Source organism: Coloeus monedula (genome assembly GCF_965178545.1).
Source record: "Coloeus monedula genome assembly, chromosome: 15".
In the NCBI taxonomy this organism is placed as follows: Eukaryota; Metazoa; Chordata; class Aves; order Passeriformes; family Corvidae; genus Coloeus; species Coloeus monedula.
The window spans coordinates 16,700,556-16,722,886 of NC_138795.1; the positions used below are offsets into that span (position 1 = coordinate 16,700,556).

Genomic DNA, 22,331 nt, shown 5'->3' on the forward strand with positions numbered 1-22,331 from the left:
ATACTAATACTAAATAAAATGTTAAGGGCAAATATCCCTTTAAACCAATTTCCCTCCCTGAGGATGTTTCTTTTCTGAAGAAGGAACCAGTCATGCCACAGGTAAGTCACTCACCTGAAGTGGATGTGTCTGAGATAGGTGTTCTTCAGCTTCTCTTCACTTGTGCCATCTTTATTTTGAATCATCACAATGTTGACCCTATGGGACAAACAAAGCATCATTGTCTGCTTTCGTACTTTCCCTGCAGCTTCCAGGCACAGCTGGGTGGGTGGCAGCCGCTGGGAATGGAGGAGGGACCACAGTCCACCTCAGGGAGTGGCTGTGTTGGGAGTCACGGGGATGTTCTTAGCGCCAATGCCGTGGTGTTACCTCGGTGCATTTTGTTTGACTGTGTGACAGGGGCATCCTGCGAATGGTTGGGAGGTTTTCTGTGGGGAGCAATGCTCGTAGATACTGAGGATGTGGGTGTGTTGTCGTGGCAGTGCATTCGTGCCTTAAAGGGAAGGCATAAACTTGGCATTTCGTAGGTAGAAAACGAGTCAGGAAGAATCGAGATACATGAAGAAAGCTCAGGAGTGGTGCTTTCCCAATGCTTTTTAAAGTTTTTATGGAACATTTTCGTGCTGGGCTGTGATAGCTTTGAATTTCTGAACAGGAAACTCCCCTGAGTTGTTTGGACTCTTTCAGGCTTGCTTGCACAGATGTCTCAGTAGCTGTGGCTTCACCTGGTGTGTCAGAGAGTGGTGGAACCTGTTCTGATACACAGGAGCTGTTCTTTGGCGTGTGATTGCCTTGCTGTGTTATTGCTGCATCCTTGAGAGTACTGGAGGCTGAAGTGTCTGGCCTTTATCCTGGAAAATGGGGAAGTTGTAAGTGCATGGACAGGAGGAAAGCAGGAAGATTTTTACGTCTTGGAAGAGATGGAGGGCAGAAGGGAAGAGAAAGGAGAGCTTTTGCCAAAGAACGTGTCCCTATTCAAAGTCGAGAATGTTGTAAACGCAGTAAAAGCTTCCTTGTAAGGGAAAAATGAAGAGAGGATGGAAACGGAAGGAAATTGGAAACAAGGATAGGGAAGGAAGGAAACAAGGATAAGGAAGGAAACAAGGATAAGGAAGGAAACAAGGAAGGAAGGAAACAAGGAAGGAAGGAAGGAAGGGCAAAGAACGAAGACAGTAGTAGAAAAAAGAAAGGGAAAAGGGAGTATCCATAAATGGCATGTCACTGACACTACCACTGTATACAGAAAGGGTGGAAGGAGAGAAAGGAGAAAAAGAAAATAAGAAAAAAAGAGAAGAGAAAGACAAACGGAGAGAAGAGGAATGACACAAGGAGGTAATTAAGAATGGGAGATGAAAAAAAGAGAAAGAAAAAAACGGCAGAGAAAACGAGCAGTATGCAGCGACCTTACCTCTAATTGCCGGTCGGAGCTGGTTCCCAACAGCGTCTGCCTCGATTAGAATATTACGCACACCGGAGCTGATGGTGGCGCCGGAGACTTGGTAAATCCGACTTGTTCTGTCAGCAGTGAGGCTCCGGAGGCGACTCGCGAGTCACCAGAAGAGATGAAGAAGAGAACAATGGAAAAGGCCCAAAGAAAAAAGATGAAGGAGTGTCAGGGGAGCAACGGACGGCAGAGGAGATGGGCATGACGGAGCGGAGGCGCGGGCGCTGTGGCGGAGCGTGTGAGGCGGCGGAGCAGCGCACGGTGTCGCTGCAGGCTCAGGAACGGCGTCTGGGCGGCTCCGCCCCGGTGCGGCGGAGAGCCCGGCTGTGAGCGCGGGGGGGCGGCGCGGGCCGGGCAGCAGAGCCGGTGCGTCCGGGCGGCGGCGGGGAGCCGTGCGGGGCCCGTGCCGGGGCCGGCAGCCACAGCGGCACAGGCGGCACAGGCGGCGGCGATGGGGGAGCGTTGTTGTGCGGTGGTGCGGGTGCTGGTGCTGCAGGCGGCCTGGGCGCTGTCGGGCGGGCAGGTGCGGTACTCGGTGCCGGAGGAAGCCAAGGCCGGCACGGTGGTGGGCCGTCTGGCGCAGGACCTGGGCCTGGAGGCGGGCGAGGCGGAGGCGCGGCGGCTGCGGCTGGTGGCGCAGGGCCGGCGGGCGAGCGTGGAGGTGAGCGGGGCGAGCGGCGCGCTGCTGGTGAGCTCGCGGCTCGACCGGGAGGAGCTGTGCGGCAAGAGCGCGCCGTGCGCGCTGCGGCTGGAGGTGCTGGTGGAGCGGCCGCTGCGCGTCTTCCATGTGCAGCTGGAGGTCACCGACATCAACGACAATGCCCCGATCTTCCCCGCCGCCCGAAAAAACCTCAGCATCGCGGAGTCCTCTCTGCCGGGGTCTCGTTTCCCGCTGGAGGGCGCGTCGGATGCGGATATCGGAGCGAACGCGCAGCTCTCCTACACACTCAGCTCCAGCGAGCACTTCTCTCTGGATTTGCAGAGGAGTCAGGAATACCGAGAATCCCTGTTTCTGGTACTCACCAAACCTCTAGACCGCGAGACGATTCCCGTTCACCGGTTGGTGCTGACGGCGAGTGACGGGGGCCGGCCGTCTCTGACGGGCACCATGGAGTTGGTGATCTTGGTGCTGGATGCAAACGACAACGCGCCCCAGTTCAACCAGTCAGTGTATAAAGTGCAGCTGCCGGAGAGCACGGAGGAAGGGACGCTTGTGGCGCGGGTGAACGCCACGGATCCAGATTTGGGAAGCAATGGTGAATTGATGTTTAGTGCAAGCAATATTTTTCCTGAACAGGGATTAAAAGTTTTTCTTTTAAATGCGAAGACGGGCGAGATCCGTCTCACGGGCCCCCTGGACTATGAAGACATCCGTTCATATGAGATACAAATAGAAGCGATAGATAAGGGTACGCCCCCGCTGTCGGGTCACTGCAAGGTGCTGGTGGAGGTGCTGGACGTGAATGACAACGCGCCGGAGGTGCGGGTGACGTCGCTGTCGGTGCCGGTGCCGGAGGACGCGTCGGTGGGGACGGTGGTGGCCCTGCTGAGCGTGTCGGACCGGGACTCGGGGGCGAACGGTCGCGTGCGGTGCTGGGTGTGGCCGGCGTCGCCGTTCGGTCTGGAGGCGACGTTCGCGGGCTCGTACTCGCTGGTGCTGCGCGAGGCGCTGGACCGGGAGCGGGTGTCGGAGTACGAGGTGGAGGTGCGTGCGGAGGACGGCGGGGCGCCGGCGCTGCGCGGCAGGCGCGGGCTGCGGGTGGCGGTGTCGGACGTGAACGACAACGCGCCGGCGTTCGCGCAGGCCGTGTACACGGTGCTGGCGCGGGAGAACAACGCGGCGGGCGCGGAGCTGGCGCGGCTGTGGGCGCGGGACCCGGACGAGGCGGGCAACGGGCGCGTGAGCTACTCGGTGTGGGAGGGCGGCGTGGGCGGCGGGTGGCGTCCGGCGTCGAGCTACGTGTCGGTGGACGCGGAGAGCGGGCGTCTGTGGGCGCTGCAGCCCTTGGACTACGAGGAGCTGCAGGTGCTGCAGTTCGAGGTGCGTGCGGTGGACGCGGGCGAGCCGCCGCTGTGCGGCAACGCCACGGTGCAGCTGTTCGTGCTGGACGAGAACGACAACGCGCCGGCGCTGCTGCCGCCTGCGGGCTCGGCGCCGGAGGCGGGCGGCGTGGCGGCCGAGGCGGCGGCGGCGGCGGCGGGCTCGGTGTCGGTGTCGGGCACGCTGTGGGCGTGGGCGGCGTGGGGGGCGCCGGCGGGGCAGGTGGTGGCGAAGATCCGCGCCGTGGACGCCGACTCGGGCTACAACGCGTGGCTGCGCTACGAGCTGTGGGAGCCGCGGGGCAAGGGCCCGTTCCGCGTGGGGCTCTACAGCGGCGAGGTGAGCACGGCGCGGGCGCTGGAGGAGGCGGACGGCCCTCGCCAGAGGCTGCTGATCGTGGTGCGCGACCACGGCGAGCCGGCGCGCTCGGCCACGGCCACGCTCAGCGTGTCGCTGGTGGAGGCCGCCGAGGCGGCGCTGGCCGCGGCCGCGGGATCGTCGTCGTCGTCGCGCTCGGCGGCGGGCGCGGAGATGGGCGCTGGTGCGGCGAGTGCGGCGACGAACGTGTGGCTGGTGGTGGCCATCTGCGCGGTGTCGAGCCTGTTCCTGCTGGCCGTGGTGCTGTACGGGGCGTCGCGCTGGGCGCCGCGGGCGGCCGTGCTGTCGGGGCCCGGGCCCACGACGCTCGTGTGCGCCAGCGAAGTGGGCAGCTGGTCGTACTCGCAGCGCCACAGCCGGAGCCTGTGCGTGGCGGACGGCGCGGGCAAGAGCGACCTCATGGTTTTCAGCCCCAACTTCCCTCCGCCGCCGCCCGGCCCCGCGGCCAAGGACACGCAGCCGGAGCCCTCCGCTCTCCTGGACACGGTCAGTGGCACCGCCTTGCTCGCCTCTACTCTGTCTCTTTCCCTTTGCCCCTTCTCTCTCATTTCCTAACCTGGCTCTGCTATTAGCCGGGCTCCGCCTTCTTGGCCTGAGGGCGATGGGTGCTTAAGTGAGTTCATTGCACCTTTGTGTCTGCTGCCTGGTCCTTGCAGGGTAAGGGTAGTGCGGTAACCTCTTTGTGTAGACCCCTGAGATTTGCTGGTGTGGATGTGAATTGTTCCGGCCTAGAATGAAATCACTGCTGGTTGCCATGGGAGCTGTCCTGTGATGCCTGGAGGTTTCCGTTTTGGAGACAACGCTCCTGCTTGCTGGTTGTGTAGATTTTCCACCCGAGCTTGCTGAAGCTGTGCAGGACAGGCTGTGACGGTGACAGTCCCCCAAGTGCTGTGTACCTCCTCATTGCCTTTGCTGACTGTGGTGGTATCACATGTGGTTTCTTCTGTGCCCTCATGTTCTGTCATGTGTCCTCTACAAGCGATGTGAGGCACTGTGACCAGCTGGACTTGTGTTCCCACGTCATTATTAAAACTGGGAAGGCTTTGTGGTCTTTTCATGTTTTGTTTCACGCCCAGATTTTGTTAGCTGCGGTTGTTAACTTGCATTCCTGGCTGGAGAGGTGGCTTGATGGACCCTGACCTTTTGTTGACATGTTTTTTCAATATTTACATTTGGAACACCTTTACAATTCCTTTGCAATTCCTCTTCTAAACAACAACGACAAAAAAATCCTACTACCAATTTTTTCTCCACAGTAAATATCCGTTGTATTGGTGTGCTCATCACCACGTTGCTTGGTCTCTCTCAGCAAGACATCAGTGTCCATTGCCATGAGAGCAGTCCTGTATAGAAAATGTTGGTGTCAGATCTGTAACACTGCCAGAGCTCAAGGTGCAGCTGCAGAGTCTGCCAGACCATGTATGTGATGCCACCTGTGTGGGTTTTACAGTGCTCTCATTGCTGGGAAGGGTAAGCAGAAGTCGAATTGATTGCTGAGGTAGGGGAAGCAAATTATGCCTTGTCACAGAGGTGAATGTGGCAGTGACACTGAGTAGGGTCCGGCTATGTCCTGATGTGAATGGTGACCTTGAGCACTGGGAGGACTTGTCTGAGGGAACCTGGAATAATTTTTAAGAGAATGGGTCATGTTGTAAGAGGAGAGGAATGGAAATGATGTCCTTTTCTGGAGAATAACTGTTTTGGACTGGGGAATGGAGGATGCTTAGAGGAAAGCAGGAGCCAGGATGGGCACAGAGTGTTTCTGCCCAGGATCCTTTCCCAAGTTCCAAGGGTGTGAAGTTGGAGGCCTTCTGGATCTTGAGATGATATGTGCTATTGAAATGGCCACAGAGTCCTTTGAGGTTATGAATATCTCCCATCAGAGACAGTCCCTTGTGCTGCCACTGGCCTGACATGTGGAATGTGCTGGATAAGAGTTGGTAACATTCAGACTCCTGAAGGTTTTTGCTGCTGCTGCTGCTTTGGGAGTGTTGTTGTGGGAGGGTAGCACTTCAAACTGCTTTCCATGTGTATTGTAGGGCGTTTATACCAGCTTCCACAGCTCTTGCCATGGTGGGTCTGTGCTCCTCTTCAGACACGATTTTCATGGCAGTTGAGGGGGTGGCTGTAATCTTGTTGAGCTTTTCTTCCCCTTCCTGTGCTCTTGCAGAGTCGGTGTGGGTAGAGATGGTGTGTGCTGTTATCACACACGGCTCCTTCTGGTGTCTGGATTGTACACACCAAACATCCTCACCTACAGAGCAGCCCAGCCCTGGGTTCTATTGCAGAAATTCTCCCACCCAGTTGTCATTTTGAGTGCACTTGTGCTTCATCTCTTGGTGTGAGCTCTTGAAAGAGAAGATCTGTGGGGACTGGGATGAGAACTGTTCATGACTCTAATCACAAAACCTTTAAGAACTCGATTTGTATTTGAAATTACTGAAAAGACACAAAGCATCCTGGCATGTGGGAAGAGTCCAAGAGTCACAGAATGGATTTGCAGCACTCTACATCATATTCTCTGTGCCAGGCATGGGAGAAGGGGAGGATTTGAGTACATCATTGGGGAGGAAATGGAGAATGTCTGCTTAACTGGAGATCCCAGTTTGCAGGGTGTAAGACAGATGATTACAGTGGAATATCGCGAGGAGGGTCCCACCACACAGTGCTGCTCTCCTGGGATCCTCTCAGGACACCCAGAGGTTCTGCATATCTTAGGGCAGTTCTTTCTGGTATTGCTGCTGGTGGAGACATCTGCCCTGCGTGCCTTTAATTACTTGGGTTTGATGTGGAATGTTGTTGGTCAAAGAGAAGCTTTTTGAAATTTGGATCATGCTGCTGTGCCTTCTGTGAACGTTTCATTGGTTGCCTTTGCTCTTAGCCTTGCTAGAGAGTGGAAGGATTGGCCTTGTATTCAAGATGTTGCCTTAACTTGCATTTCAATAAAGTAGATTGGAACATTTTGTTTTTCTTTTCTCCTCTCTAATCAGACCTGCCCAACCTTTTAATTTTTGCAGTGTTTTCATTATTTGTTTTGGTTTTTTCCCTGTCATATTGGCAAAGTGTTGGTACTGTTGGATGAAACGCAGACTGCTGATTTTGGCAGCTGTCAGGTGTCAGATGCTGAGTGGTTTCCCACTGGTGTAGGGAGTCCCCTTTCTGCCAGAACTCAGATGAGAGTTTGAGAGAACTGTCTGTAGTTTACAGGTTTGCTTCCATCTGCCATTTTCATAGAAATACATAATGGGCACTGCACTCTGTTGGGTTTTTGCAGAACTTGAGTTATTTTTTAATGTCCAGCTTCCCCAGAAATACTGATAATGTTAAGGGCAAATATCCCTTTAAACCAATTTCCGTCCCTGAGGATATTTCTTTTCTGAAGAAGGAACCAGTCATGCCACAGGTAAGTGACTCACCTGAAGTGGATGTGTCTGAGATAGGTGTTCTTCAGCTTCTCTTCACTTGTGCCATCTTCATGTTGAGTCGTCAGAATGTTGACCCTATGGGACAAACAAAGCATCATTGTCTGCTTTCATACTTTCCCTGCAGCTTCCAGGCACAGCTGGGTGGGTGGCAGCCACTGGGAATGGAGGAGGGACCACAGTCCACCTCAGGGAGTGGCTGTGTTGGGAGTCACGGGGATGTTCTTAGCGCCAATGCCGTGGTGTTACCTCGGTGCATTTTGTTTGACTGTGTGACAGGGGCATCCTGCGAATGGTTGGGAGGTTTTCTGTGGGGAGCAATGCTCGTAGATACTGAGGATGTGGGTGTGTTGTTGTGGCAGTGCATTCCTGCCTTAATGGGAAGGCATAAACCTGACAGGTAGAAAACGAGTCGGGAAGCATCGAGATACATGAAGAGTGCTCAGGACCGGTGGTTGCCCCACGCTTTTTAAAGTCTTTATGGAGCACTGTCGTGCTGGGCTGTGATAGCTTTGAGTTCCTGAAGGAGAAACTCCCCTGAGTTGTTTGGACTCTTTCAGGCTTGCTTGCACAGATGTCTCAGTAGCCGTGGCTTCAGCTTTTGTGTCAGAGAGTGGTGGAACCTGTTCTGATACACAAGAGCTGTTCTTTGGCGTGTGATTGCCTGGCTGTGTTATTGCTGCATCCTTGAGAGTACTGGAGGCTGAAAAGTGTGGCCTTTATCCTGGAAAATGGGGAAGTTGTAAGTGCATGGACAGGAGGAAAGCAGGAATATTTTTACTTCTCGGAAGAGATGGAGGGCAGAAGGGAAGAGGAAGGAGAGCCTTTGCCAAAGAATATCTCCCTACACCAAGTCGAGAATGTCATAGACATGGTAAGATTACTCCCTTCTTGGTAAGGGAAAAATGAAGAGAGGATGGAAATGGAAGAAAATTGGAAGCAAGCAAGAAAGCAGTAGATAGAGAGCAAGGGAGAAACTGTAATTGAGTTTACTGGCATGTCACTGACACTTCTACTCTCCACAAAAAGGGAGGAATGGGATAAAGGAGGGAAAAAAGGAAAGGAAGAAGAGAAAGAAAACCAGAAAGAAGATGCTAGGAAGAAATGACAGAAGGAGGTGATTAAGAATGGAAAATGCCGAAGAGAAGAAATTTAAAAACGGGATTACTCACCGAGGATGCCTCTAACTCCCGACCAGAGCTGGTTCCCACCAGCCTCCGCCTGGATTAGAATCCAGTGCTCCGGCGTTGATGCCACGTAATTAGAGTTGGTGGATCCGAATTCTTTTGTTTACCGCGCGGCGCCGGAGGCGACTGGCGAGATACCAGAAGGGATACAGAAGAGAGCAGTGAAAAAAAGCCCAAAGGATAAAATAAAATAAAAAAGGAGCACTTTTGGAAGAGACGGCGGAGATGGGCATGACGGAGCGGAGGCGCGGGCGCTGTGGCGGAGCGTGTGAGGCGGCGGAGCAGCGCACGGTGTCGCTGCAGGCTCAGGAACGGCGTCTGGGCGGCTCCGCCCCGGTGCGGCGGAGAGCCCGGCTGTGAGCGCGGGGGGGCGGCGCGGGCCGGGCAGCAGAGCCGGTGCGTCCGGGCGGCGGCGGGGAGCCGTGCGGGGCCCGTGCCGGGGCCGGCAGCCACAGCGGCACAGGCGGCACAGGCGGCGATGGGGGAGCGTTGTTGTGCGGTGGTGCGGGTGCTGGTGCTGCAGGCGGCCTGGGCGCTGTCGGGCGGGCAGGTGCGGTACTCGGTGCCGGAGGAAGCCAAGGCCGGCACGGTGGTGGGCCGTCTGGCGCAGGACCTGGGCCTGGAGGCGGGCGAGGCGGAGGCGCGGCGGCTGCGGCTGGTGGCGCAGGGCCGGCGGGCGAGCGTGGAGGTGAGCGGGGCGAGCGGCGCGCTGCTGGTGAGCTCGCGGCTCGACCGGGAGGAGCTGTGCGGCAAGAGCGCGCCGTGCGCGCTGCGGCTGGAGGTGCTGGTGGAGCGGCCGCTGCGCGTCTTCCATGTGCAGCTGGAGGTCACCGACATCAACGACAATGCCCCCATCTTCCCCGCCGCCCGGAAAAACCTCAGCATCGCGGAATCATCTCTGCCGGGGTCTCGTTTCCCGCTGGAGGGCGCGTCGGATGCGGATATCGGAGCGAACGCTCAGCTCTCCTATACACTCAGCCCCAGCGAGCACTTCTCCCTGGATTTACAAAAATCCAATGAGCAAAATATTGAACCTGAACTCGTTTTAACGAAATCTCTGGACCGCGAGACGATTCCCGTTCACCGGTTGGTGCTGACGGCGAGTGACGGGGGCCGGCCGTCTCTGACAGGAACAATGGAGCTGGTGATCTCAGTTTTGGATGCCAACGACAACGCGCCTCAGTTCAACCAGTCCGTGTATAAAGTGCAGCTGCCGGAGAGTGCATTAGAGGGGACGCTGGTGACGCGGGTGAACGCCACAGACTGGGACGAAGGAAGTAATAGCGAAGTGACCTATACTGTGACTAACTTCCTTCCCCCAAGTGGACGGGATGTGATTTCCGTCAATCCGAATACTGGGGAGATTCACCTCACAGCAGCCCTGGACTTCGAGGAAGTCAGTATATTTGATTTTCGTATTGAAGCGAGGGATAAAGGGACACCCCCGCTGTCGAGTCACTGCAAGGTGGTGCTGGAGGTGCTGGACGTGAACGACAACGCGCCGGAGGTGTGGGTGACGTCGCTGTCGGTGCCGGTGCCGGAGGACGCGTCGGTGGGGACGGTGGTGGCCCTGCTGAGCGTGTCGGACCGGGACTCGGGGGCGAACGGTCGCGTGCGGTGCTGGGTGTGGCCGGCGTCGCCGTTCGGTCTGGAGGCGACGTTCGCGGGCTCGTACTCGCTGGTGCTGCGCGAGGCGCTGGACCGGGAGCGGGTGTCGGAGTACGAGGTGGAGGTGCGTGCGGAGGACGGCGGGGCGCCGGCGCTGCGCGGCAGGCGCGGGCTGCGGGTGGCGGTGTCGGACGTGAACGACAACGCGCCGGCGTTCGCGCAGGCCGTGTACACGGTGCTGGCGCGGGAGAACAACGCGGCGGGCGCGGAGCTGGCGCGGCTGTGGGCGCGGGACCCGGACGAGGCGGGCAACGGGCGCGTGAGCTACTCGGTGTGGGAGGGCGGCGTGGGCGGCGGGTGGCGTCCGGCGTCGAGCTACGTGTCGGTGGACGCGGAGAGCGGGCGTCTGTGGGCGCTGCAGCCCTTGGACTACGAGGAGCTGCAGGTGCTGCAGTTCGAGGTGCGTGCGGTGGACGCGGGCGAGCCGCCGCTGTGCGGCAACGCCACGGTGCAGCTGTTCGTGCTGGACGAGAACGACAACGCGCCGGCGCTGCTGCCGCCTGCGGGCTCGGCGCCGGAGGCGGGCGGCGTGGCGGGCGAGGCGGCGGCGGCGGCGGCGGGCTCGGTGTCGGTGTCGGGCACGCTGTGGGCGTGGGCGGCGTGGGGGGCGCCGGCGGGGCAGGTGGTGGCGAAGATCCGCGCCGTGGACGCCGACTCGGGCTACAACGCGTGGCTGCGCTACGAGCTGTGGGAGCCGCGGGGCAAGGGCCCGTTCCGCGTGGGGCTCTACAGCGGCGAGGTGAGCACGGCGCGGGCGCTGGAGGAGGCGGACGGCCCTCGCCAGAGGCTGCTGATCGTGGTGCGCGACCACGGCGAGCCGGCGCGCTCGGCCACGGCCACGCTCAGCGTGTCGCTGGTGGAGGCCGCCGAGGCGGCGCTGGCCGCGGCCGCGGGATCGTCGTCGTCGTCGTCGTCGCGCTCGGCGGCGGGCGCGGAGATGGGCGCTGGTGCGGCGAGTGCGGCGACGAACGTGTGGCTGGTGGTGGCCATCTGCGCGGTGTCGAGCCTGTTCCTGCTGGCCGTGGTGCTGTACGGGGCGTCGCGCTGGGCGCCGCGGGCGGCCGTGCTGTCGGGGCCCGGGCCCACGACGCTCGTGTGCGCCAGCGAAGTGGGCAGCTGGTCGTACTCGCAGCGCCACAGCCGGAGCCTGTGCGTGGCGGACGGCGCGGGCAAGAGCGACCTCATGGTTTTCAGCCCCAACTTCCCTCCGCCGCCGCCCGGCCCCGCGGCCAAGGACACGCAGCCGGAGCCCTCCGCTCTCCTGGACACGGTCAGTGGCACCGCCTTGCTCTCCTTTGCCCGTTCACTGACGCCTCTTCCCCTCTCTGCCCCTTCTCTCCCGCCCCCCTTACAGCTGCTCTTTGGAGCCGGACTCCGCCCCCGCGGCCACGGGTCGATCGGTGCATGACGAGTTCTTAAGGATGTGAATCGTACCTCTGCCTCTGCCGCCGGAGCCACTCGGCTCTTGCTCGTGTACTGAGGTGGTGAAGGTGGTAGAATGGAAAGAAATCAATTAGGGCACTCCGCGGCAGCTATTATCTGTAGGTGTGGTTTTCTGTTGTAGGTGTGAATTTTCCCTTAGAGGGAAATCATTGTGCATTGCGATTAGAGGTGCCCTGAGGTGTCAGCTTTGCAGAACATGCACATGCTCTCTGATGGGTAGCATTTTCACTGGACCTTATTTCATGAGTGCAAAGACATGCCGGCTGTGGTGTTCACAGTTGCCAGGCCTATTTTGGACAGTCTTGTGTTTAGATTTTTCCCAGCAAAAATTGACTTCCTCCTCTTTGATTCTGCTCTCTAACAGTGTTACACAAGGTTGGGACTTCAGCGTTTTGCAGTCCATGGTAGGATAAGCTGCCAAATTTGGTTCTAACGCTAGAGACATTATGAAACGGGAAGATGTGATGTGCCTTTCCTATGATCTATTCCCAAGAATCTCTGCTTAGAATTATTATGTGTTCCAAAGTGAGGAGTTTTCTCCAAGGGTAAGTGTTAGAAAGTGGAATTTTCTTTTCCTTGCTCCGCCGTTCCCTGGGTTGTGAATGCGCTTTCCTGGCCAGAAAAATAGTATGAAATAGGGTGTAGTCTTTTGATGTTGTATCAAAATTTATATCGGCAGCAGTATCACTTCAAACACCGTGGAAATAATCTTTTATAAAAAGAAAGTAAACAAACAATCCAGAAAATAACCCCTACCAACAAAGCCCTAACCAATTTCTCCTACACACTCAACATAATCCATTATGGTGTTGTGCTTGTCAGGGTTTTGGTTCTTCTCTCAGTGCTTGTAATGAGGTGGTGAGTGCAATGTTTGTCCACTCGACTTCCTCTGCTTGTGCACTTGAACCTGGTAGAGATGGTGTGTCCTGTTGTCACACATGGCTTGTACTGATATGTGCAGGTACAGGGCGAGCCCTGCAGAGCGTCCCAGCTCAAGATTTCTGCAGTACAAACTCTCTGGGTTGGACTTGTTTGAGCGCTTGTGCTATGATATTTGGTGTGGTTATCTTGAAGAACAAAATCCATGTATGCTGATTCCAATCCTGTTCTGATCACAGAATCTCTAAGAGCTCTAATACGCAGCTCTGTGCTATTTCCATGTGAGATTGCTAAAATGAAGCAAAGTGTTCATGGTGAGGTTCATGCAGGTGGGAAGAGCCTGCTGAAGGCTGTGTAGTTTGAAGAATTTTGTATGTCCTTTGTGGTGATCATGAGGGAAGGTGAAGAGGTGCCAAGGCCTAGATCCTATGCAAAGTGGGATTTACAGATGGGACATATTGCTGGAGTTGAGAAATGTTTGATATTTTGGCAGTGATTCTTCGAACGGCAACAAGTAGGGCCTGGACCTGTATGATGGGGAGGGGGAATTTGAGTGGGGAAGAGCGTTGCCTCAGGGGAATGGAGGCGCAGAGTAGACCATAGTCTGTGTCATTGTGGATGAAATGGAGAATGTTTGCTTAGCTGTAAAAGTCTCGTTTACCCATGGCACAGGATAGAGGATGCCGGTGGAAAACATTGAGGAAAAGCCCAGCACACAGGGCTGCTCTTCTGGGATCTTCCCAGGACCTCCCGCAGTTCTGCATATCCTCGTGCTCTGTTCTCTGTGGTGTTACTGCCTGTAAAGTTACCTGCAATACATGCCTTTAATTGCTCGTCTTTGTTGTGGAATGTCGTTGTGATGCCATGAAGATTTTTGCCTTTTCTTTTATACCCCTTTTATACCTTTTTACAACTTCTGTATTCCTAGTGCTTTTCTCCTACATTCTTGGCCTTGTTTGTCAAGCTAAGAGACTAAACATTTTAGAAGCTTCGTAGCTAGGGATCAGTGTGCCCCAGACCCCAAGGTCCTCTCCAGAACATATTCTGTAAACCAAGACAGAGCCATCCAGGGGAAGGTTCCTTGGGGAGGGGGGGCTCACTTGAGCCTCTCATTGGAGAATCTTTGATAGATCTGCTAATTAGTAACACCTATAATGTTATACCCAGTGTTGGGGGGGGACAGAGATAGACTCAGCGGGGTGCATCTCGATGCATATGACCTGGATGTGTACACCTAAGGATCCTTAAAATAAATCCCAAGGTAAAATCCCTTTTCCCCTTCCAACCGTGTATGACTCTTGATTTTAAGACCAGGAAAAGGCATCAGTTGGACAAACAAAAGCTGTTTGAAATTTGTGTAATTGTGTCAGCTTTCTCAGAATGTTGCCCGAATAATTTCTCTGATCTTGGTGTTGCTAGGGAGGGGAAGAAACTGTGTCCATATTCAAGATATTATCAGACCTGGCATTTCAGTACAGTGGGATGGGTTCCTCTGTTTTCTTCTCTTGTCTGAGAGAGAACACTCACCCTTTTTTCTTCTCTCACATTGGCAATGTGTTGGTAACAGTGGATGAGATGCAGATGGTGAAATATTGGCAGCTGCCAGGTGGCAGGTGTTTAGACAGTAATCCATTGGTCTTGGGAAAATTTTTCCACTCTCTCGAGCTGAGGCTGCTGTTGAGAGAATATCACTAACTTTCAGGTGTCCTTCCTGCTTCACCTGTGACAGAAGTGCAAAAGTAGTACTCACTTTCCCTGTTTTTCAAAGCTCTTGATGAATGTGAGTATTTTTTTCTGTCCAGCATGCGACAAAACTGCTCATACCATTAGGGGACCATGTCCCTTAAAACCCATTCTCCTGTTCTGCAAATGTTTCTTTTTCTGAAGATGACACCAGTGATGCTACAGGTAAGTTGCCTGTACCTGAAGAGGCTGTGTGTGAGAGACAGGTGTACTTTGGTTCCTGTTCAGCCATGGTATCTTCATGTTGGATCGACTGAATGTTGCCTGGATTGAAATGTCTGTAGGTTTGGAGCACCACTGCCTGCTCTCATTCCTTTCCTGTTGCTTCCTGGCACAGGGTGAGCACGTGGAAGCAAGGACAGATGGAGGGATTACCTTAATGGCTTTCTTGGATGAGATGTGTTTGGCATGCAGCAGATTTTCCCAGTGGCAAGGCTGTGATGTTCGCCTGGTGGCTTTTTGATGGCTAGGGAGGTAGAACATGAGTCATGAAAAATAACCCTTGGTTATACTGGAAGAATATACCATCAAGGTATATGAGAAACGCTCAGGTGCTGTGGTTGCCTAGAGTTTTTGCAGCATTCTTGGAGGATTGGTGTGCTGGGCTGTGATGGCTTTGAATTCCCGAATGAGAAACTCACTTGGGTTGTTTGTAATCTTCAGTGTACTTTTTAATTCGATATCCCAGTAGCTGGGGTTTGAGATTCTGTTCCAGATGGTAGGACCATGACAGAGAAAAAGAAAAAGAAATTGAGAATTCAAGGCAAACAAGAGGAATAGAGCCTTTCGAAAGGGCATTTACATCCTTCATTGCAAGCATGCTGTAGACATTTGGAAAGTATTTTGATACAGGTAGAAAATAAGAATAGAGAGACCAGGATGGGAATGGAAAAGGACATGAAGAAAATAGGGCAGGAAAGAGAAGATAAAGTGAAGGAGAACAAGGAAAGGTAAAAGGAAGAAAAAAAGAAAAGGGAAGAGGTAAAGTGTACAAAGAGTATAGCATAAGGAAACGTAGAAGGAATTAGGAAGAAAAGAAGGATTCCACGCAAGTCCAAAGGAAGAAATAAAGAACAGTAGAGATTATAAAAGACCTGACCAGCATGCACCGAGTTTGTCTCTAGACACTGAACGGAGCTGGTCCCCAAAAGCCTCCCTCTTTGGTGAGAGCAGCGCGTTCTGGAGCTGAAGCCCCGTAATTATCGCTGATGACTCCGAATCTTATTGTCTCAGAAAGAGAGCCGGAGGCGACTGGAGAGCTGCCAGCAGGGGTAAAGAAGAGAGAAGGATGGAAGAAGAAGGCAAAGGTAAGAATGAAAACGGAAGGGGAGGAAAGAAGACAGAGAAGAAAGAAGGAAAGAGGCAGAAAAGAGGAGGGGAAATAAAAATTATTCAATAGAGAAAATGGAAGGGAAAAAATATGGAAAGAAATGCAGACGAGAAAGAGGAAGGAAGAAAGAAATATTTGGAAGGATACAGTAGGCGACAAAGAAAAAGAAGTAAAAGAAAAAGGAAGTACCGTAAGACGAAAAAGCCGAGGAGACGGCCATGACGGGGCGGAGGCGCGGGCGCTGTGGCGGAGCGTGTGAGGCGGCGGAGCAGCGCACGGTGTCGCTGCAGGCTCAGGAACGGCGTCTGGGCGGCTCCGCCCCGGTGCGGCGGAGAGCCCGGCTGTGAGCGCGGGGGGGCGGCGCGGGCCGGGCAGCAGAGCCGGTGCGTCCGGGCGGCGGCGGGGAGCCGTGCGGGGCCCGTGCCGGGGCCGGCAGCCACAGCGGCACAGGCGGCACAGGCGGCGGCGATGGGGGAGCGTTGTTGTGCGGTGGTGCGGGTGCTGGTGCTGCAGGCGGCCTGGGCGCTGTCGGGCGGGCAGGTGCGGTACTCGGTGCCGGAGGAAGCCAAGGCCGGCACGGTGGTGGGCCGTCTGGCGCAGGACCTGGGCCTGGAGGCGGGCGAGGCGGAGGCGCGGCGGCTGCGGCTGGTGGCGCAGGGCCGGCGGGCGAGCGTGGAGGTGAGCGGGGCGAGCGGCGCGCTGCTGGTGAGCTCGCGGCTCGACCGGGAGGAGCTGTGCGGCAAGAGCGCGCCGTGCGCGCTGCGGCTGGAGGTGCTGGTGGAGCGGCCGCTGCGCGTCTTCCATGTGCAGCTGGAGGTCACCGACATCAACGACAATGCCCCCATCTTCCCCGCCGCCCGGAAAAACCTCAGCATCGCGGAATCATCTCTGCCGGGGTCTCGTTTCCCGCTGGAGGGCGCGTCGGATGCGGATATCGGAGCGAACGCGCAGCTCTCCTATACACTCAGCCCCAGCGAGCATTTCTCTCTGGATTTACAAAAATCGAGTGAGCGAAATCTTGTACCCGATCTTGTTTTAACGAAATCTCTGGACCGCGAGACGATTCCCGTTCACCGGTTGGTGCTGACGGCGAGTGACGGGGGCCGGCCGTCTCTGACAGGAACAATGGAGCTGGTGATCTCAGTTTTGGACGCCAACGACAACGCACCCCAGTTCAACCAGTCGGTGTATAAAGTGAAGCTACCGGAGAGTGCTGAGGTGGGGACGTTTGTGGCGCGTGTGAACGCCACGGATGCGGACGAAGGAATTAATAGCGAAGTGACATTTACTGCAACCAGCTTCATTCCCCCGAGTGGAAGAGATGTGATTTCCGTCAATCCGAATACAGGAGAAATTCACCTCACAGCAGCCCTGGACTTCGAAGAAGTCAGTATATTTGATTTTCGTATTGAAGCAAGAGATAAAGGGACACCCCCGCTGTCGGGTCACTGCAGCGTGGAACTGGAGGTGCTGGACGTGAACGACAACGCGCCGGAGGTGTGGGTGACGTCGCTGTCGGTGCCGGTGCCGGAGGACGCGTCGGTGGGGACGGTGGTGGCCCTGCTGAGCGTGTCGGACCGGGACTCGGGGGCGAACGGTCGCGTGCGGTGCTGGGTGTGGCCGGCGTCGCCGTTCGGTCTGGAGGCGACGTTCGCGGGCTCGTACTCGCTGGTGCTGCGCGAGGCGCTGGACCGGGAGCGGGTGTCGGAGTACGAGGTGGAGGTGCGTGCGGAGGACGGCGGGGCGCCGGCGCTGCGCGGCAGGCGCGGGCTGCGGGTGGCGGTGTCGGACGTGAACGACAACGCGCCGGCGTTCGCGCAGGCCGTGTACACGGTGCTGGCGCGGGAGAACAACGCGGCGGGCGCGGAGCTGGCGCGGCTGTGGGCGCGGGACCCGGACGAGGCGGGCAACGGGCGCGTGAGCTACTCGGTGTGGGAGGGCGGCGTGGGCGGCGGGTGGCGTCCGGCGTCGAGCTACGTGTCGGTGGACGCGGAGAGCGGGCGTCTGTGGGCGCTGCAGCCCTTGGACTACGAGGAGCTGCAGGTGCTGCAGTTCGAGGTGCGTGCGGTGGACGCGGGCGAGCCGCCGCTGTGCGGCAACGCCACGGTGCAGCTGTTCGTGCTGGACGAGAACGACAACGCGCCGGCGCTGCTGCCGCCTGCGGGCTCGGCGCCGGAGGCGGGCGGCGTGGCGGGCGAGGCGGCGGTGGCGGCGGCGGCGGCGGCGGGCTCGGTGTCGGTGTCGGGCACGCTGTGGGCGTGGGCGGCGTGGGGGGCGCCGGCGGGGCAGGTGGTGGCGAAGATCCGCGCCGTGGACGCCGACTCGGGCTACAACGCGTGGCTGCGCTACGAGCTGTGGGAGCCGCGGGGCAAGGGCCCGTTCCGCGTGGGGCTCTACAGCGGCGAGGTGAGCACGGCGCGGGCGCTGGAGGAGGCGGACGGCCCTCGCCAGAGGCTGCTGATCGTGGTGCGCGACCACGGCGAGCCGGCGCGCTCGGCCACGGCCACGCTCAGCGTGTCGCTGGTGGAGGCCGCCGAGGCGGCGCTGGCCGCGGCCGCGGGATCGTCGTCGTCGCGCTCGGCGGCGGGCGCGGAGATGGGCGCTGGTGCGGCGAGTGCGGCGACGAACGTGTGGCTGGTGGTGGCCATCTGCGCGGTGTCGAGCCTGTTCCTGCTGGCCGTGGTGCTGTACGGGGCGTCGCGCTGGGCGCCGCGGGCGGCCGTGCTGTCGGGGCCCGGGCCCACGACGCTCGTGTGCGCCAGCGAAGTGGGCAGCTGGTCGTACTCGCAGCGCCACAGCCGGAGCCTGTGCGTGGCGGACGGCGCGGGCAAGAGCGACCTCATGGTTTTCAGCCCCAACTTCCCTCCGCCGCCGCCCGGCCCAGCGGCCAAGGACACGCAGCCGGAGCCCTCCGCTCTCCTGGACACGGTCAGTGACCCTCCCTTGCTCTCACACTTTCGTCCGCCGCCTCTTTTCTCCTTTGCCTGTTGTCTGCCACCCCTGCGTAGTTGCTACTTGTAGCTGGGCTCCGCCCCCGCAGCCTGAGGGCAGTGGGTGTTGAAGGATATTAAAGGGACCTTTCCATCCACCGCCGTGTCCTTCCTGGCAATTTTTTGGTGTGTGGAAGCCGAAATAAGATTATTGTGGTACTCCAGATCCGTTACCATCCGCAGCTGAGTGTTGCTGCGTTGGGCAGGAGTTGTACTCGAGAATTAAATTACTGCTGATTATAATGAGGGGTGCCCCGAGGTGCCAGCTTTGCAGGCAACTTTCTTGCTTGCTGGCGTGTAGGGTTTCAGTGTGAGCTTGGTGCAGGAATACAAGAGACACTGTGGTGGCGACAGTCCCCCAACCACTATGTATTGACTTAATGCCTTTGCTGACTTCTGACCATATTGGTATTAGGTCTGGATTATTATTGAACACTATCCTCTTTCATTTTCATTGCAAGAGATGTGACACAAAATTACACTCGGGACTTCCCATTTTTGGCTCCCTGTGGAAATAACAATTCTGCATTTAGGTTCTATCATCACACTCATTAAGAAAGTAGGAAAAGCAATATGGAATTTTACTATCATCTTTTCCCCTGCATCTTTTGGCTCTACTTATTACCTGTTTAGGCAGCGGAGTGTGACCCAAGGTAAGTGTTAGAATTCAGTTTTCTTGTCCTTGGGATGCTCTGCCTCTCCATTGTGGATTTGTATTCTTGGCCATAGAAATGGCATGAAATATGCTGGCGTCTTTTGATGTTCTATCACAATAAGTATTAAAAATCATATAATTTCAAGAGCCCAGGAAATACTTTCTGAACAGAAAAAGAAAAAAAAAATGGAAAGCCCAAACAAACAAACCCCAGAGGGAAGCATAATTCCCCAACAAAACCTAAATCTTCCCGCTTATCAAGATTTTGGTTTCACTCTTAGAGCATGAAATCAATGCCATTGTGATTCAGAGCTGCCCCAACATCGCCTTTAGAAAGAGTATTGCTCCCCAGTTTTCCCCATTTCCATCTGAGATAGCTGAAGCATTGCAAAACATGACAGGTCAGCAGCAGAGTCTGCTGGACCCTGTGTATATGGTACATCTGTACGTTTTTCTGTGGTGCTCTCATTGATGAAGGGGTTCACAAAAGGTGAAGTGGAAGGAAACTGTAGCCTGTTTATGAAAGTGAGTGTGGCAGCGACAGAGTAAGGCCCAGATATTTCTTGATGTGACCTTGAGCAGAGGGAAGACTTGTCCAAGGAAGGTGGGATTCATTGGGAAGGCCATGTCTGATGACAAGACTGAGCGATGATGTGCTTGTCTTGAGAACTCATGTCCCAGAGTGAGCAATGAAGGATGCCTGGAAAAAACTGTGAGGCAGGATGGGCGCAGAGTATTTCTGCCTGGGATCATTTCCAAGGGTCTAAGGTTCTGGAGCTGGAGGCCTTTTGGATCTTGAGATGCTGTGTGATACTTAAATGGCCATGAAGTCCTTTGAGATTATGAAGATCTCCCACAACAGAAAGAGATTTGTGTTGATACACCATTACTGTACCAAAGATGTTGGTAAGCAGAAATGCAATGCTGAATATTGTTTGATGAACCACTTCCCTCTTATTTGGAGAAAAGCATTGTGTGAGGATAGCACTTCGTCTTGTTGGAAGTCCTTGTGTAGGGGTGGACATCTGTAGTAGCTTCCTCATCTGTTGATTTTGCCATGATGGTTCCTTGCTGCTTGTCAAGTGGGATTCATAAGAGGATGTGATGAGGAGGGGGGTATAATCCGTGTGTGCCTTATTTCTCCTACTTGAGTACTTGCAGGGTCAGCCTCAGTAGAAATGGGGTGTCCCCTTGCCATGCTTAACCCTGATACCTGCATGGCCACACCAAACCTTCCAGAGCAGCTCAGCTCTGATGTTATATCATAGAAATTCTCCCCCACAGTTTATATTGTGACTGTGCTTGTGCTTCAGCATTTGGTGTGGTTCTCTCAAAACAAAATGAATCTGGACCAGGATCAGAGCTGTCACTCTGATCACAGAATTTTAAACATCTCTAATGTGTAGTTCTGTGGTGTTTCCATCTGAGATTGCTGAAAAAGCACAGAACATACAGGGTGCATTTCACAGAGCCTGACAGACGTTCTGTGGCTTTGCATCCCTTCATAAATTCTTTGTGCCAATTGTGGGGGAAGGTGGGGATGTGCAAAGGCCTGGGTCGTGCTCAGAGTGGGTTTTATTGCTGGGCCATGCTGTTTTGGTGGGGCAGTTTGGCTGCTGCAGCTGGAATCTTCCAAGTGGCATGGGGTATTGCTTGGGCCCTCTGTCACGGGGAGGGTGACTTTGAGTGGGAAGTTTCTTCACTGAGGAAATTGAGATGCTGTGTGGCATAAGCACTATCATTGGGGAAGAAAAGCTCCTTTCCCAGAGCTTGGTATAGAGGATTCCACTGGAAAACCTTGTGAAGACACCTGTCACTCGGGGTTGTTTGCCTGGGATCCTCTCAGGTCCTTCTGAAGTCCTGTGTATGCTTTGTATTCTCCATGCTGTTCCTGCCAGATATGAAGACATCTACCATACACAACTTGGATCACTTGCTTTTGAAAACACAGCGTTGGTGAAACAGTAGCTTTTCCAAATATCAGTCTTGCTTGGTCAACCTTCTCTGAAGCTTGTTTACATCTCTGCTCTTGTCTCGATAGGCAGTGGAAAAAGTTCTGTCCATAATCAAGAAGCTGCCAAACCTGGCATTTTGATATGGTGGAATGGGACCTTCTAGTTTTCTTCTCTCTTTTTACTAAAAAGTTCTATCTTTTTTTTTTTCTTCTTTTGCATTGGCAATGCGTTGGTAACAGTGGATGAGATACAAACTGCTGAGTTTTGGCAGCTGTCAGGTAGCAGAGTTTCCAGCAGCTGACCCTCAGTATGAGGGATGGATTTTCCAGTCTTCTAAGCTGACGTTGACGCTGGGAGAGTGTCCTTAGATCTGCAGGATCTCTCTGAGTTTGCGTGTGATAAAAGTGCATGAGGGAGCATTGCGCTCTGTTCAGTGATTTAGAGGCTTTTGCAGAATGTGGGTCGTTTTCCCCTATTCATCTCCCCCAGAAATCTCTGATAACATTACAAGAAAAAGTGCTTCAGAACCACTTCCATTGAAAGTACCTCTTTCCTGAAGAAGGAGCCAGGGATGCTTCAGGTAAGTTGCTGCTACCTAAAGATGAGTCCAAAAGACAATTGTACCTTTATACATCTTTAGTCATGGTATCTTCATTTTGGATTGACCGAATGTGCCTGGATTTGGAATCGGACTTGATGATCGCTATGGGTGCCTTCCAGTTTGAAATGTTCTATGAGTCCTTTATTGGACCAGCAGAGCACCACTGCCTCCTCTCATTCCTATCTTGCTGCTTCCAGACACAGTATGAGCAAACGGCAGGAAGCACGGATGAAGGAGGAACCCTAACAAATTTCTCAGAGTGGATGTGTTGGGAGTTGGGGATGTATTCTCAGAGAAAATGACACAGATAACATGACTTTGTTGCCTTTACCCTGTGGATCAGGCTATGCAGAGGCATTCCACGGGGAGTAATGCCCCTGGGGATGGATGTTCTTGCTGTATCTTTCTGACTGTGCTGGCCTGCCTGAAATATGAAGCCAGAACTTTACACTCATTACGCAGGTGGAAAATGAAGCTTGAAGAATAGTTCTTCATCGAGGTATATGAAGAGTGTTTGGGAACTGTGGTTGCTCCATATTTTTTTCAGCGTTCTAGAAGGATTGGAGTGCTGGGCTGTGATGGCTTTGAGTTCCTG

General features: G+C 55.1%; 4 protein-coding genes across 4 annotated transcripts in view; all 4 read left to right on the top strand.

Moving 5' to 3' along the window:
* The window catches only part of LOC309578479 (protocadherin alpha-C2-like), a gene marked incomplete at its 5' end in the record, with an annotated part of 148,128 nt that overhangs the window by 34,593 nt on the left and 91,204 nt on the right, over positions 1-22,331 (top strand). The gene's annotated exons all lie outside the window — the stretch shown is intronic.
* On the top strand, positions 1,896-4,446 carry LOC309578489 (protocadherin alpha-13-like; the record flags this gene model as incomplete). The annotated part of the gene is made up of 1 exon (XM_082291171.1): positions 1,896-4,446. The coding sequence occupies one exon, from the start codon at positions 1,896-1,898 to the stop codon at positions 4,416-4,418; it is 2,523 nt and encodes an 840-aa protein (XP_082147297.1). The 3' UTR covers positions 4,419-4,446.
* Positions 8,951-11,548, top strand: LOC309578632 (protocadherin alpha-6-like; the record flags this gene model as incomplete). The annotated part of the gene is made up of 1 exon (XM_082291396.1): positions 8,951-11,548. The coding sequence occupies one exon, from the start codon at positions 8,951-8,953 to the stop codon at positions 11,546-11,548; it is 2,598 nt and encodes an 865-aa protein (XP_082147522.1).
* On the top strand, positions 16,004-18,556 carry LOC309578633 (protocadherin alpha-6-like; the record flags this gene model as incomplete). Its single annotated transcript, XM_082291397.1, has 1 exon — positions 16,004-18,556. The coding sequence occupies one exon, from the start codon at positions 16,004-16,006 to the stop codon at positions 18,554-18,556; it is 2,553 nt and encodes an 850-aa protein (XP_082147523.1).